This window comes from Bos grunniens, chromosome 13, assembly GCF_055505025.1.
Source record: "Bos grunniens cultivar Pamir isolate PY7600 chromosome 13, Bosgru_T2T1.0, whole genome shotgun sequence".
Lineage (NCBI taxonomy): Eukaryota > Metazoa > Chordata > Mammalia > Artiodactyla > Bovidae > Bos > Bos grunniens.
In genome coordinates, this window is record NC_141177.1 from 67,420,755 (window position 1) to 67,438,214 (window position 17,460).

Consider the following 17,460-nt stretch of genomic DNA (forward strand, 5'->3'; position numbering starts at 1 on the left):
AAACTTACATTAGCCTATGGTTGGGTAAGACCATCTGACATAAAGCCTATTTCATGATAAAGTGTTGAATATCATGTGTAATTAACTGACAACAGAAGTGAAAAACAGAAGGGCTGTCTGTGTCCAGGACAGTTGGAAGAGTTTGGGTTGTTCACCCTCGTGGTCTCGTGGCTGATGGGGGGCCATGGCCTCCACCCACCGCCCCAGAGGGCAGGGCAGCACAGAAGCCGGGGGAAGATCAACAGTCTCATGTCCAAGTATGGTTTCAGCTGAACGCGTGTCTCTTTCACAACATCGTAAAGCTGAAAAATCAAGTTGAACCGTCTTCAGTTGGGCTAGAGGAGGAGGTGTCTCCAACAGTCAGCCTCACAACACGGCAGGGACCATGGGGAATTTTACAAAGGAAAGTATAACATGAAATCGTCACTGCTGCAGTTTGTGAATTAGATATCTCGTGTTCAAAACCTAGATCTGGTTCACTAAGAAATGGGATAGATAAGCTGCTTTTGAGTTTACGTCAACTTGTTTTTTCCTTCCTGTCCTTCTGAAGGCTCAACAACTGTGTGCCAGTGACATTCTTCTTTAGGAAGGGCATGTGGCCGCAGCTCAAAAGCCTCTCACTTTATCCCACAGTGGGAGTCCAGAGGGACAACACTTTGCCTTGGGAGTTTATTCAGTGCCCAGCAAGGCTGCTGTAAACCTGAAGATAAGGTTTCTGAAGCACATACGACAAGTTCTCTGAAGAAAAATGGGGAAATGTTGAATGAGACCGTCAGCCAGGCCGCAGCAGACACAAATAACACTCCTGGAAGGAAGAAGGGAACGAGGAAAAGGTCACAGAGGGGAAGTGATGAGGTCCAAGGATAATGAAACAGACGGGGGAGGAGGGAGCCACAGGAGGACACTGCGGGGACAGCAGAGTCTCGGGTCAGATGGTCCTCAGAGAGGAGGAGGGAGCCACAGGAGGACACTGCAGGGACAGCAGAGTCTCGGGTCAGATGGTCCTCAGAGGGGAGGAGGGAGCCACAGGAGGACACTGCGGGGACAGCAGAGTCTCGGGTCAGATGGTCCTCAGAGGGGAGGAGGGAGCCACAGGAGGACACTGCGGGGACAGCAGAGTCTCGGGTCAGATGGTCCTCAGAGAGGAGGAGGGAGCCACAGGAGGACACTGCGGGGACAGCAGAGTCTCGGGTCAGATGGTCCTCAGAGGGGAGGAGGGAGCCACAGGAGGACACTGCGGGGACAGCAGAGTCTCGGGTCAGATGGTCCTCAGAGGGGAGGAGGGAGCCACAGGAGGACACTGCGGGGACAGCAGAGTCTCGGGTCAGATGGTCCTCAGAGAGGAGGAGGGAGCCACAGGAGGACACTGCGGGGACAGCAGAGTCTCGGGTCAGATGGTCCTCAGAGGGGAGGACGGAGCCACAGGAGGACACTGCGGGGACAGCAGAGTCTCGGGTCAGATGGTCCTCAGAGGGGAGGACGGAGCCACAGGAGGACACTGCGGGGACAGCAGAGTCTCGGGTCAGATGGTCCTCAGAGGGGAGGAGGGAGCCACAGGAGGACACTGCGGGGACAGCAGAGTCTCGGGTCAGATGGTCCTCAGAGGGGAGGAGGGAGCCACAGGAGGACACTGCGGGGACAGCAGAGTCTCGGGTCAGATGGTCCTCAGAGGGGAGGAGGGAGCCACAGGAGGACACTGCGGGGACAGCAGAGTCTCGGGTCAGATGGTCCTCAGAGAGGAGGAGGGAGCCACAGGAGGACACTGCGGGGACAGCAGAGTCTCGGGTCAGATGGTCCTCAGAGAGGAGGAGGGAGCCACAGGAGGACACTGCGGGGACAGCAGAGTCTCGGGTCAGATGGTCCTCAGAGGGGAGGAGGGAGCCACAGGAGGACACTGCGGGGACAGCAGAGTCTCGGGTCAGATGGTCCTCAGAGAGGAGTGCTGGTGACATTTCTGCTTTCTCGAGACTTCTTCCTCTTCCTCCCACAGTGCAGCTGCATTACCATGGTTCTAGAGAAATCCAGTGTGAGAAAGGGATCCACTGAGCGGGGGCGGGTGCTGAGCTGACATGGGAGTCAGGCCGCTGACATGGGAGTCAGATGCACACTGTGAAACAGGACAGGAAGGAAGAGGACCTCGGAGGGACCGGCTCCCTGACGGCCGTGTGGGGACCCACGCAGACCCCACAGTGCACAGAGGCTATCTGAGGAGGAAGACGGCTCACCGTTCAACAGATGCAGGAAGAAGCTTTCTCGGAGATTCCGTTATCGAACTCAAAGCAGAAACTTCTGAGAAACAAGGATCATCATAAATCCCCTCTCTGGGGCATAAATCCCAGGGGTAAACCTACTATAAATCTCCTCCTGGAGAAGTTCCATGGCCTTGAAGAAGAAAGACCACTCCTGCCTGCATAAACTATCCTGAACTTTCTTATCTCCCATGTTTTCCCTTAAAAACCCATTTGTATTTCCCAAAGACACCTATCTGTTCTTCCCCTAGGGGCCTTTGCTTCCCATTCCGTTCCCCCTACTGGGTCACGTCTGACTCAGGTGTAAGCTCCAAACGTCAGCAGAGAGCACCCTTGCGTGTGCCCGCACCCTACCAGCATAGAAATGGTTTTCTATTTTGCTATCTTCTGTCAGTTTACATTACAGGCTCCCAGGCACTGAACCTAAGAGAGCAAATGAAGAGGTTTCTCCCCACCCAACATCAATAAGGAAGTGTGTACCCTTCCAGTAACTTCCCACCAACTAAAGATTTACATCCATGTGAGTGCAAAATAATGCTCAAAATTCTCCAAGCCAGGCTTCAACAGTACATGAACCAAGAACTTCCAGATGTTCAAGCTGGATTTAGAAAAGGCAGAGGAACCAGAGATGAAATTGCCAACGTCCACTGGATCATCGAAAAAGCAAAGGAATTCCAGAAAAACATCTATTTCTGCTTTATTGACTACACCAAAGCCTTTGACTATGTAGATCACAACAAACTGTGGAAAATTCTTCAAGAAATGGGAATACCAGACCACCTGACCTGCCTCCTGAGAAATCTGTATGCAGGTGAAGTAGCAACAGTTAGAACTGGGCACAGAACAACAGACTGGTTCCAAATTGGAAAAGGAGTATATCAAGACTGTATATTGTCACCCTGCTTATTTAACTTATATGCAGAGTACACCATCGGAGAAGGCAATGGCACCCCACTCCAGTACTCTTGCCTGGAAAATCCCATGGACGGAGGATCCTAGTGGGCTGCAGTCCATGGGGTCGCTAAGAGTCAGACACGACTGAGAGACTTCACTTTGACTTTTCACTCTCATGCACTGGAGAAGGAAATGGAAACCCACTCCAGTGTTCTTGCCTAGAGAATCCTAGGGACGGGGGAGCCTGGTGGGCTGCCGTCTATGGGGTGGCACAGAGTCGGACACGACTGAGGTGACTTAGCAGCAGCAGAGTACACCATGCAAAATGCCAGGCTGAATGAAGCACAAGCTGGAATCAAGATTTCCGGGAGAAATATCAATAACCTCAGATATGCAGATGACACCACTCTTATGGCAGAAAGCGAAGAAGAACTAAAGATCCTCTTAATGAAAGTGAAAGAGGAGAGTGAAAAAGCTGGTTTAAAACTCAGCATTCAAAAAATAAATATCATGGCATCCAGTCCCATCATTTCATGGCAAATAGATGGGGAAACAGTAGAAACAGTGACAGACTTTATTTTCTTGGGCTCCAAAATCATTGCAAATGGTGATTGCAGCCATGAAATTAAAAGATGCTTGCTCCTTGGAAGAAAAGCTATAACCAACCTAGACAGCATATTAAAAAGCAGAGATATAACTTTGCTGACAAAGATCTGTCTAGTCAAAGCTATGGCTTTTCCAGTAGTCACATATGGGTGTGAGAGTTGGACTATAAAGAAAGCTGAGCACCGAAGAATTGATGCTTTTGAACTGTGGTGTTGGAGAAGACTCTTGAGAGTCCCTTGGACTGCAAGGAGATCTAACCAGTCCATCCTAAAGGAAATCAGTCCTGATGCTGAAGCTGAAGCTCCAATACTTTAACCACCTGATGTGAAGAACTGACTCAATTGAAAAGACCCTGATTCTGGGAAAAATTCAAGGCGGGAGGAGAAGGGGACGACAGAGGATGAGACGGTCAGATGGCATCACTGATTCAACGGACATGAGTTTGAGTAAGCTCTGGGAGTTGGTGATGGACAGGGAGGCCTGGCGTGCTGCAGTCCGTTGGGTCTCAAAGAGTCAGACATGACTGAGCAACTGAACTGACCTGTGAGTGCATGTGGCGAGTCGGAGAAAGACACACAAAGATAGAGGAACAAGAGTTTTGGGGAAAACAGTCTCTTCTCTTTCAGTTAAGGGTTGAGAAAATCAAAATGGGCCTTGAGCCAAAAAGAAATACAGAATGAAAACACCAAAGCTAGTTCAAGCAGAATGACTTCAACGTGGTCTAACTATCATTCATCTACAAAATGACCCAAATTGGGCCTTTTTTAAAAAAAAAAAAAAAAATGTGTGATGCAAGATTTAACTTGTGACAGAAATATGACAACAGAGAGTAAGGTTCCAGTCTGTCAAGCTGAATTTACATTCTGAAATATTTAAGGAAGAATTAAAAGGGAAAACAAGATGATGACTGAAGAAAATGAGGATGCCTGGCAAGCGATGAGAAAACCACTCTTCTCATTAGAAGTAAACAGTAAGGGATGGTCCCGATTTCTTTCAAAACAAAGCTTGTACTTCCTTGGTCATGTCTTCTTACTCTAGAACTCAGGTCTAGAAAGTACAATGCCGGCTTTCAGTCTTAAGATACTCAACTCCTCAGAAATGTCTCTCTTCTTTCTTGATTCCTGTATTTCAAGTTATGGGAACTCTGTGTGATAAACGGGGTGTGTATTTATTTTACAAAAGACAATTCTGATTCAGAACACCCTCAACTGGTCTATGTGACTGAGAAATGCTGTGCCCAATTGTGATGAATTTATGACACACCAAAAATTCTGCCTTCTCTTTAGAAACTGGCTCACCTGCTTGCTTATCATAATGTTTACAGCATACATTTTCAGGAGAGCAGATTTCTCAAATCTGAGCCAAGTAAAAATTAACATGAACAGACAAAATCTTTTTCAGTGAAAAATCTCTCAGAGAATCCTTTTTCAAATAATTCTCCTTGATAGCCAAGTATTACATCTTACCATTCACAAAGTATGGGCATGAATAAATGCCCCTAAAAAAGTAAAATAAATGAGAACACATGCAAAATTAGTCATTGCTTGTGAAAAAATGAACCAAAACATCACTGCCATAGAGCTGAACATGACACACCTAAGGGTAAAGATTTGACTTTTATCTGATTTTATCCCCTTGTTTCTGCCTAAGTGATTAAGAAATATAATTCACTCAAAAATTATATCAGGATATTTCCTCTTTAAGTATTCTGCATAACTGTAACAAAAGACTGGGACAATCTATTAAAACTCCACCCAGCTTTTATAAAGATTGTCACAAAAGTCATTCACACAGAGCTAGCTGGCTTTTTTCCCCCTCAGGAAGATTCTATACACACTTTGGAAAACATATGTAAATGTCTCTAAATGCAGAGGATAGGAATTCTTTCAAATCCTCCTAAGGTATAGCCAAGCATAGCCTAAATTCTTTATCCTAATATTCAAAATAATGTAGGTTGATTTAGTAATGTCAATCCATCAGAAACAAGCAACTTTCTCATCTAGAATTGCTGAAGTGAGCTACATTAGTATCCCTTTTTCCCTTTTCCACAGAGCTATTCCTGGTTTCGCCTTTCAATCCACGTTGTAGACTCATTATATGATAGACTCATACAGTCTTCAAATAGTTCAATAATCTGTTCTGGTATAAAAGATATGCAGGCATGCTAAGTCGCTTCAGTTGGTCAGACCTTTTGTGACCCCATGGACCGCAGCCCACCAGTTGTTGGATAAAAAGGCAAAAATTGCTGGGGGAAAATAACAGATGACAGTGTTTATTTTTCTTCTATTTATGGGTCAAATCTTGTCAATACTGTCCATGGGGTTCTCAGCAGTCATGTACAGATATGAGAGCTGGACCATAAAAAAGGCTGAGTGCCAAAGAATTGATGCTTTTGAACTGTGGTGCTGGAGAAGACTCTCGAGAGTCCCTTGGACTGCAAGGAGATCCAACCAGTCCATCCCAGAGGAAATCAACCCTGAATATTCATTGGAAGGACTGATGCTGAAGCTCCAATACTTTGGCCACTTGATATTGACGACTCACTGGAAAAGACCATAATGCTAGGAAAGACTCACACTAAAAGGAGAAGACGGTGGAAGAGGTTAAAGATTGCATCACTGTTTCAACAAACATGAATCTGAGCAAACTCTGGGAGATAGTGAAGGGCAGGGGAGCCAGGCGTGCTGCCGTCCACGGGGTCACATAGAGTCGGACATGACTTGGGACTGAACAACAACCCCCTTGTCAGTGCCACCCCCACCTTCTTAACAGGTCTTTACAGAGAGGAAAAAACCAATCAGAACCCCCAGATGTTAAGTGCCAACATGTGCAAAAACCTACAGATGAAGAGCTCATATTATTTCTTCCTGAGAACACTCACTGTGATGTTATAATTTGAGGACCGCAGCCAAGACAAGTAAATGCATTAAAGCAGCTCTCCCCCTCGCTGAGTTAATTTATTCATGACAGAAAGCATTTCAGCCTTTCAGCAAAATGGGAAGAAGTCAACTTTCCTCCCATTCGCACCGAGGAAAACATCAATGTTATCAAGATCTAAAAAAGTTGTCGTTTCACATCAGAAGGAAAGGGGTGAATCAACACATAATATAAGGGGTGTTCCTGCTGACTATAAATCTGCCATCATTAGCAGCTCCTTTGAGATGCTACTCTGATTCAGACGCTTGAAACCCACTTCAGACGCACATTTTCTCATTACAAGCTGCTATGTAAGATTCTGCTAAGGCACATGCTGTCATGTTTGATGTAACCAGTAATACGCTGCCTTTACAAGGCAGCAAGGCTGGGGCACACTGTGTCTGTTTGATTGTGTCAGGCTGGTTTCATAAAAGCTCTGATCGACTTGGGAACGTGAAAATGAGTGCAAACAGTGCAAAATAAACTCACCCTGTCATTTTGGGAATTTGGAGCGAGTTTCTGGCTTGCTTACGGAGGTGGGGAGATCTTAATGGAATTTAAGATTGCTGTACTTCTACTATTTCAATATCCTTATGTATATTTTAGAGTTATTGAATTTTACAGAAAAATTTTAAAACTAGAAATAAGAAAGGTTTTCTGTGTAAATACTTGTTACCTGCCACCACTACCAGTAGGAACTGACCTTGGAAGAAAACGTTTTACTGTGGCTGCTGCTGCTGCTGCTGCTAAGTTGCTTCAGTCATGTCCGACTCTGTGAGACCCCATAGACGGCAGCCCACCAGGCTCCCCCGTCCCTGGGATTCTCCAGGCAAGAACACTGGAGTGGGTTGCCATTTCCTTCTCCAATGCTAAGGACCACCAACTTAAATATAGTAGAAAAATAAAGATTATCAGATTCGAAAAAAAAACATGTTTTGTTTTGGGGGGGCTATAGGTAAAGCTCATGTAAATATTCCTTGGAAAAGAAGGGAAGGATGAATACGGTGTCACCCTTTATCGACATGATGCTTCCAACAGCTCAACACTCTCCTTATTTACATGTATTATATGTTCCCTTTAACTTCTGTGATTTTGCAAAGTATCATTGGACCTTAGATGACTTTTACTGTATCTAAAATTATAGAGATGCTCAAAAAAGACACAAGGAAAGGTTGAGTGGATAACTCACAATGAATGCAAAATAACCAAATTTCACCACACCTGCACTCAGTCCTCATGTACATTAACTCCAGAAGAAAACACTGTTGGTCATAGAAATTATTCAGAATTCTTCAATTTTCACTATTTTCTCAAAAAGAGGACTTAGGAATGCTCTAGCCATTGAAAAGTAGTTTACTGTTTAAAACAGCATCATTTTCCAAATGTTACAGCAAAATGCAATCTTAGGATACTGTGATATCCTAAGTGGACCGGTGAAAATGTATTCCATTGGAAAAGAATTAAGTGAATATTAAAAGCCTTCTGAAATCATCAAAGCAATTATTAAACATCAAGCTATTTTTGAGAAATGGGTCTTTTTCTATCCATCTCCTCAGGAACTGAGTTCTCACATAGGAAGCCACGAGTGTGCTCAGTTTGAGTTCCAGAAACTCAAAGCAAAGCAAATTAGCACCTTTCCAATTAGCCTGTTTCCAAATAAAGTCAGTAACCAACTATATGTTCACCCACTGCGTTTTAACCAAAATCGAACAGAGGAACTGGTTCTTCCTGTTTTTTAAAATTCTCAACTCTAAGGATAAGGAACATCTGTACCTGCCATGGACAGTATCAGATATTAAGGTCTGTTGATGAAAAATGTATAATAATGTTAAGAGAACTCCTCTCTTTATATAAATGTTTCCCTTTGCATTGAATAATCCATTAGCACGCTTTTATTCTGAACGTTTAACACAATAAACTCTGTGTAGCCAGCACATCTGTGTGGGGCACCCAGAACTGCAGAACAACAGTCCTTCTGTTGATTCCACTTCTCTGGGCCATGCCAAAAACAGGAAGGACCAGTTTCAAAGGGGCAGATAAAGAAAGCTGAGAACCCTCATCTTCCAGAATTGAAGACACTTACTTGGCCTTCAGCGTCTCCTCCTGAAAGTTCCAGTGTGGGTCTTCCACCAGCTGTAATTCCCGTAACACCCTCCCAGGCTTGTAAGCTGCGTTGATGAGCATGCTAAGAACCTGTTGTGAAAAACAAGGAATGGCCATGAACTTCAACTGCATCCATTTCTGCTAAAACGAGAAAGCACCCCACTGACACTTCTGGGGTGTCTGCCCTGCACCTCTATTCAGTGATAGGCTGGATGGAGTCAGAGACGATATTCTGCAGACTGGCACCAACGATGTCTCCATCAATGGGATAGGAAGGCAATGAAATCCAAGGCCTCTGCCTGGGAGAGTGTGAGTCGCTGGGGGGCAAGAGGGGTGGGGTGGTCAGTTCTCACTAACCTTCCAGATTGCAGAAAAACTGGACTGTTTTCTCCAAAGGCCCACTGATCACCCTTCAACTAGATTCCCTTTCAGTACGACCGGTTACTAAGAATTCCATCTTATTCTTAAAAATATATTTAGAAAGGAATCACTAAGACGGAGATGACAGATTTGTGCCCACACTTTTGGAGCCTGATGGGCTGCCGTCTATGGGGTTGCATTGAGTTGAACACGACTAAAGTTGACTCAGCAGCAGCAGCAGCAAATATCTGTACGTAGGGTTAACAAATTATTTGAAACTCACCTAATGTTGACCCAACTTATGCATATTTAACATTAGGACAATTCTCAGACACGGGAGTGTTTCGAAAGGAAGTCTGAGTATCTAATGTCATCTGATAGCTTCCTCAAACTACCCCTTCGCTCCCAAGTCCCAAGTGCAAGAAAATAAGCATATGGCCAGAACCACTGCAATACGCCCAAGGACCAGCTGCTGCTGACCCTATGGACTGTAGCCCACCGGACCAGGCTCCTCCATCCACGGGATTCTCCAGGCAGGAATACTGGAATGGGTCGCCATGCCTTTCTCCAGGGGATCTTCCCAACCCAAGAATTGAACCCGAGTCTCCTGCAATGAAGGTGGATTTTTTAACCACTGAGTCACTGTGGAAGCCCCCAGGGGAAAGGTATGTTGCAGAAATTTTCAAGTCTCAGTTTTCATGTGCCTGGCGTGTTCCAGGATGTAACTGGCATGGTCTGCACCCTGCTTTAATTCTGAAAAACAAAGCTTTCTCATCACTGAGGATTTGATCTTAAAATATTCTTTACTCCCAGCAGTTAGCCTGGCGAGTGTCTTTTTCTCATCTGGGCAGCATTTTGCTGTGTCCAAGGTGCCTGTAAAGCCTCACCAAGGGAACACAGCTCCGCCAAGCACTTAACGGCCAGAACACAGCAATACAAGCAATTCTGGTGTGTTTATGTTTTCTCTATTAGAATAATCATCTGGCTTTATTATTTATTGTCAGTACAATTTACAGAAACTTTAAAAATAAATCCAATTGGCACTGGCTGAAATCACAGACCAAGTGTTTATCAACAGACAATAAAATTTCACTCCAGTCTTGTCACTGTGCTTCACTGAGAAAAACCCCAGAGCTACGTCTTATTTGTACATCGAAATGCATTTTGTGACTGTGAAAAGCAAATGCCTTCCAGACTTCAATTCAGAGTGGAAACGGCCTGCAATTAAATCGTAAACAGCATGCAATATTGAAAAATTTTTCCTATGGCTTCTCCCGATGTCACATCATATGTCTCTAAATTCAACAAGCTCTCCACAAAACCTTGGAATTGCGAGAGGAATAATTTGTGTGTACCTGACTCTGTGGTGCATTAGAGTTCTCTCCATGAAAATAGTGAAGTTGAAAGCTGTTATGATGACCCAAGTTAGACTGAATTACTGAACCTTGCAAAGCATCAGAATTCACGCCACTGTGCTCTTGACCACAAAAGGGAGCACACAACCTGTCCCCAGAGAACCGACAGGGTGTTCACTGTGAAGCCGATGGACACTGTTCCTAAGAAACTGGCGCTGAGACTGGTCTGAGTAACTCCAGGAGGAAACTGGCGCTACAGCAACGTCTCACTCGATTTCTTAGGGTTCATGAGGTGTGTATTTATAATCACAGAGAAGCAATAGCCTTTATACAGCTGGACGGAGCTGGGATGGGCGCTTTCCCTCCCTCTCAGGCATATGGGGACACAGCAAGAAGGTGGCTGTGTGCAAACCAGGAAGTGAGTCCTCACCCATATGCCGGGCTGGCCCCCGATGGAGGACCTGGAGCCCCAGACCCGTGAGCATCCATGTCTGTGTACTGAGCTGCCTGGTCCAGCCCATGGTGCCCTGTGACAGCGGCCCAAGCCCACTGGACACCATCCCCTCCCACTTCATCCTCCCCTTCCTCTCCCCTGGACTGTCACCCTCTGTGTGTGCACTGGGCTTCAGCCTCCCTCTTAAAGGAAGAAAACTACTTTCTCTCTCCATCTCTCATCTTTGGTCCCTCACCTCACTCCTGTCTCCACTGAAGGTAAAACCCTCAAGAACTGCCTACACCCATGGACTCCTCTCTCTCTCCTTCAGCTCCTCAGGGACACAATGCAATGGGGCTTCCCGGAAACAGGTCTTATCAAGATCACCTGAGATGCCAGCTTTGCCAAGAAGGAGTCCTTCTCGGCCTTGTCCTGTTCCACCCCGCCAGCAGCTGGTGGCACTGCCTCTTCTGCAGACACTTCCTACCCTTACCCTCAGGACCCCAGGCTCTCCTGATCCTTCTGTGCCCCCCCCCCAAATGACAGTGACCTCAGGGTGCAACCGCTGGACTGTCCTCTTCCACCTAGATTTACCCCACAGTGCACCTGGCTGCAAACACTGTCCACACACTAGCAAACCCACGGTCACCCAATGTGCACTGGACTCTCACACCCATCTCCAACTGGCAAACCTTCACGTGCCCAGATCATTTACCCTGTCCCACAGCTCCCTCTCCCTGCTGTTAAGGCCTCCGTGAATTCTGTTACTCTCACAGTCCATATCCAGGTCACTAGGAAACCCTCCGTGTATCCAAAACATGTTGATTTATTAGTTTACCATCACTCTCTCTAGAACCTAATCCTCGAGAAATTGGGATTTTCAATGAAATCAGGGGCTTCGTTTTGTCCGTTGCTTTATTCATCATAGCTACAACCATGCCTGGCAACAGCAAGTGCTCAATAAACAATTTGGGGGATTTCTTCAATGAATTTCAAGATGGGCACTGAAATTAAATTATTCTGCACACCTGAAAATTAATGCATGATTGATTCACGCCAAAAACTTGTTTGGTACCATAAAATCTATGTCAATAGAGGGAAGCTCAGGAGGTAGCAACTTGCCACTGATTTTCTTTCCTACAAAATCCTACCCTATGGTACAATGAGAAAATTCAACAAAGGTATCTTATCTTCTTTATAAAAAACCTTAACAAGAAAAAAATTACATTTTTCCCAACCTTCCAGGACCCTGCCTACTTAATTCCCACGTCACACATTACATATGTGCTATAGTTTCCACCATCCACACGCTCTGTACAGTTTTCAGTGGTCAACGTTCAGTATAAAATCCAGAGAATATTGTCCAGAGGCATGTCTGCATCTCTGACTTTGCTGACTGACTTAACCAGGTGCCATGCAGGCAAGACTTTTCTTCTTTCCAGTATAACCTGAAATGCCTAAGTCCTTGCTCTGAGGCTGTGGGCAGGGGGGAATCAACTCACCCTGGGGGCAGAGCTCCTGCTCACCTTGACCCCCACCCCTAGCTTCCAGCACAGTGCCCACCAGCATGAGCTTATGACTCCTGAATTGCTTTGGACCTGTCTAAATGGACAGATGGATGGAGGTATGATGTTTCATTCTCTCCTTGGTTCCCACAGCTAGGAGACTATCTGTGGGATATCTAGGAGACTATCTAGGAGACTATTGCACACTTAGCAGCTATGACAGTAGCTGCTAAGTGTGCAATAACTGATCAAAAAAGCCTTGGAAGGTGTAGATGGGCAAAAAGAAACATACATGGACCGTTGAGTCCGCACCCGACTTCTGCACTTCCTGAGGCTATGCAGCTACTAAGCCCACAGACGCCGACTGAAGGAGATCAAAGTCTCTGGTCCACTGCCCTCTCAGAGCTCAAGACCACACCCGCCCTCAACAAATGCCAGCGCGGCGTCCACGTGCACAGACCTCATCTACCTCTAGACGAAGCAGGGGGAAAACAGTCATCAGTCTACATTTCCCAAAGTCAGAGAAACCTTAACTATGAACACCCCGATGGCCCGATAAAGCAAACATGCTCTGTCTTTGCTCCAATGATCTCATGCTCCGTAAGGGAAATGCAACCTGAAACCAAACACAGGTCCAGGGCAGGACTATCAGTATAAAGACTGGCTTGGCAGACTCACACTTCTCTTGCACTCGTAGAACTAAAGCGCTTGCTTCTTTTTTCCCTCTCTTTCCTGCCTCATGCATTTTCTGAACATCAGCAAAAAACTAGTTCTGTCATCAAAAAACTGCTCTGGCCTGGCTTTTAAACTTCGCTGCTGGCACCTCTCAGAGAATCGATCAGGGCCTAACTACTGTTGACCAAGTATGTAGCAAAGTAAACTAGTCAAGCCTCAGAGACTGGCCCTGTGGTCACCATGTTTGTTAACAGGGCCCCTAGGTGGCCACGGACCTCACAATCACGTGGGTGTGACATGGTCTCACGGGCTTTAAAGAACTACCAGGTCTGTGTCAGTCCCCCGTCCCATTCTGATCACTGGCAACAAAGTCAGGCACAAATACAGGCAGGGGACAAGGCTGTGGCAAGGACGACCTCATGGGCTGAAACTGCTGGGGGCCTTGGGAGCCCATTCCTGGTCTAGGGGCCTTATTTTACACTGTGACAGGAATTCCCGTGTGTAAGCTGGGCTTGGTTTCCTCTCTGACCAAGTCTAACATCTGCAGGGTCTACAGTCTGTGTCAACGTACACAGCTGGAGCTCACCTCCCACCCGATCTCCCTAAGGCCCTTGAGAGGGGCTGCCCTCCCCCCGCCACCATCTCCCTTTAACTATCAATTTCTCTTCAATGGGGTCCACTCGACACTCAGGCTGGGCCATGCCTCCAGTAATTTGGGGATGTAAAATATGAAGGTGATGGCTCTAAAGAAAAGCTGGCCTAAGTAAGAACACAGGCCAAGAGCCGGGGACGGGGTCCAGGCCCCAGGACTCAGAATTCTCCACTTTCCAGGCCCGGCCCTGTGGTCTGCACATTCAAGGTGCTTCAAGTTTTCCTTCCCGTGATCCCACCGATGCTCCAGGCTGCTCAGATGGCTTTTCTGATCCCTAGAGCGGGCGGCCCCCTTCCCCGACCCCAGGCCCTGTTCTTGATACAAAGCCCAGCTCACATAAGTTTGTTCAGTGGCTAAACAGATGGATAAACAGACCCCTTGTGCCCAAGGAATTACAACACACTCATCATGGTGCAGGTGATATTCTGGGCATGCTTTTTTGTCACAAAAACAGGAACGTGACTACACGAAGGTTTAAGATAGGTCACTTTTTTAAACAAAAAAGTGGTGATTCACCAAAGATTTTACTCAAATGTAGTGAGCGTTTCTGCTGACTTGGGGAGGGAGGGTCCAGTAGAAGGGGGTCTTCCCGGGCTGGAACACTGTTCCCATCTGTGTATGACTGCCTTCAGTCCGCAGGATGGAGAGGAAGGGGGTGCTTGGCACATGAATGGACCCAAACTCCTATGACTCCCTCAGGGACCGTGGCCCACCCCCCCAGCCCCCCACCGTCCGTGGCTGTGGACGAGCTTTACCTCCTTAAGGACCAGCACACATTTGCCTGGCCCCACCGACTGCGGCAGCTCGGCGATCCTGCCCTTGTTGAGGTAGGGGCCCGAGAAACACCGGTGGTTGATGAAAAGCTGAGGACAGCAGTACTTCCCGTTCACCGTTCCTACGCGGAAGAGAAACACAGTCAAGGCTCCAGGACCCACAGCTTAACCCACTGCACCAGCCAAGTTACCCAGAGGGGCCTTGAGACCCCCTATCAGAATGCTTTACATCCACCACACTCTGAGTTCCAGGTGTACAGCACCATGACTCCGCTATCCACATATATATAGCTGACGTTGTTGATCAGTCACTAAGTCGTGTCGGACTCTTTGCAGCCCCATGGACTATAGCCTGCCAGACTCCTCTGTCCATGAGATTTTCCAAGCAAGAACACTGGAGTATGTTGCCATTTTCTTCTCCAGGGGATTTTCCCAACCCAGGGATCAAAGCCACGTCTCCTGCATTGGCAGGTAGATTCTTTACCACTGAGCCACCAGGGAAATCATATACATATATGTTCTTTTTCAGAGTCTTTTCCTTAAAAGTTATTTATAGCTCCTCGTGCTCTACAGTTTGTCAGTTATATACTTTACATATTATAGTGTATATGTTCACCCACACCCAGGCCGACACCAGACACGGAAGGGCTTCCTCATTTTGCCGGTCCCAGGGACATGAAATGTGCCTCCCAGGGACTTAACTATGCATTTCCCTCATTGCTCTTTCAGGTTAGAAAGCGAACAGGCAGGTGTGGATTTAGTTGTGTCTCAAGGTGCCACAGGGAAAAGCAGAACAACTAAATGGTAAGGTATCAGTGGAACCCATGGGACATCTACACACACGGGATGTGGTCACAGGCGCAGGTGAGATCCACCCCCTCCCACAGCTGCTCCGAGCCAAGCTGCACTAACAGTGGTCTTTGTGTGTAAAAACTTGTTATTGAGAGAGTAGGACTGACATATATGCATATAAAGAAGGCTGAGTGCCAAAGAACTGATCCTTTCGAAACGCAGGGCTCAAGGAGATTAAACAAATCAGTCCTCAAGGAAATCAATCCTGAATATTCATTGGAAGGACTGATGTTGAAGCTCCAGTACTTTGGCCACCTGATGCAGAGTTGACTCACTGGAAAAGACTCTGATGCTCGGAAAAATTGACGGCAAAAGGAGAAGGGGGTGGCAGAGGATGAGATAGTTAGATAGCATCATTGACTTAGTGGACATGAATCTGTGCAAACTCTGAGAGATAGTGAAGGACAGGAGAGCCTGATGTGCTGCAGTCCATGGGGTTACAAAAAGCTGGACAAGACTTAGCAACTGAAAAAGAACAAATTAACATATACACACTGCTGCTGCTGCTGCTAAGTTGCTTCAGTCATGTCCGACTCTGTGTGACCCCACAGACGGCAGCCCACCAGGCTCCCCTGTTCCTGGGATTCTCCAGGTAAGAGCACTGGAGTGGGTTGCTATTTCCTTCTCCAATGCAGGAAAGTGAAAAGTGAAAGTGAAGTCGCTTAGTTGTGTCCGACTCTTAGCGACCCCATGGACTGCAGCCCACCAGGCTCCCCCATCCATGGGATTTTCCAGGCAAGAGTACTGGAACGGGGTGCCATTGCCTTCTCCAATATACATACCACCATGTGTAAAACAGAGAGCTAGCAGAAAGCTGCTGTACAGCTCAGGGAGCTCTACTCAGTGCTCTGGGATGACCTAGAGAGGTGGGATTGGGGGGAGGAGCAGGAGGGAGGCAGGGGATGTATGTATCCATATAGCGGATTCATTTCATTGTATAGCAGAAACTAATTACACTGTAAAGCAATTATAGCCTCATTAAAAAATAAATTTTAAAAACCTTGTTATTCATTTGGGATGGTGATTTGATAGTCCAGGAAGCTTTGTTCTCATAGGACTTTAACTGAGAACCAATAGGTGAGGGGGGAGATATGTTATTTTTCCAAGTATAAGACAGAAGGAGTAAAATAACAATTACTGACTCTGAAAGATGACATGGTTCTTTTAAAACCATTCTGACATTTGAATTTTATAAAAAAGGCAAAAAAAAAAAAAGTTCACAGCTGCATTTACATGGAAATTCGAGGGTAGGATTACTCTGTCCAGCTCTTTAGGAAAAACAATCTTAGTAAGTCTACTCATAAAACTGCTCTCTTTACTGCAAAGAAAACTTTGACTAATAGGATTCTTCCATGGTACACAAGTTTTCATCTTGGGTTCAGAGCAGACTTCCTGAATACTTAATGAAGTATATTACTTAATGTACAAACATGTCTATAATCAGATTTGTAATCCAAAGGTAATTCACATTTATGTTTTTAAAAGTTACTGTAAGACACAGGACTTTATACATTAAAAAAAACATATTATTCCCAACCAGCCACTCAAACAAGGTTTTAGGACACAATTCAAAAGCCCACGGGGACTTAAGGATTAACCACTAGTGTAAAAATGCAAAGGTCATTGGCATAAATGGCATAAAATGTCCAAAAAGAAATGCCTAATAATATTTCCAACTCTTTTCCAACATGATTATTCCTGATACACAGTTCTAACTGGACATGTAATTTCCAAGTGACGCATGGACCCAGCTTCTCATGCCAAGCGAAGTGTCCCTAGCTACTGACCAAGAAGCAAAAAAGGAAAGACACCAAGAACATAGCTTAGAAAAAAATTTTAAAGGAGTAGGTATCTGTAAAAAATGATAGTTGGCTTGAAGTTGAGTATTTTCATACTGACCTAAAAATACATCAAAGTTGAGTATTACCATACTGACCTAAAAATACACCCATGTCTCCACTCACAGCAATGCACTGAGAAGGGCCAGGGCATCCTGCTGCTGCTGCTAAGTCGCATCAGTCGTGTCTGACTGTGTGTGACCCCATAGACGGCAGCCCACCAGGGTCCGCCGTCCCTGGGATTCTCCA

The 17,460-nt window shown here is 46.1% G+C and overlaps 1 protein-coding gene across 6 annotated transcripts in view; it reads right to left on the bottom strand.

The window, feature by feature from the left end:
• Positions 1 to 17,460, bottom strand: part of SFMBT2 (Scm like with four mbt domains 2) — a 178,145-nt gene that overhangs the window by 12,695 nt on the left and 147,990 nt on the right. For all 6 annotated transcript variants that reach the window (XM_086334810.1, XM_086334812.1, XM_086334807.1 and 3 more), the window contains 2 exons: positions 14,504 to 14,643; positions 8,749 to 8,858 (listed from right to left, as the gene is read on the bottom strand). In XM_086334810.1, coding sequence (XP_086190936.1) covers positions 8,749 to 8,858; positions 14,504 to 14,643 — 250 coding nt within the window. The remainder of the gene's footprint in view (positions 1 to 8,748; positions 8,859 to 14,503; positions 14,644 to 17,460) is intronic.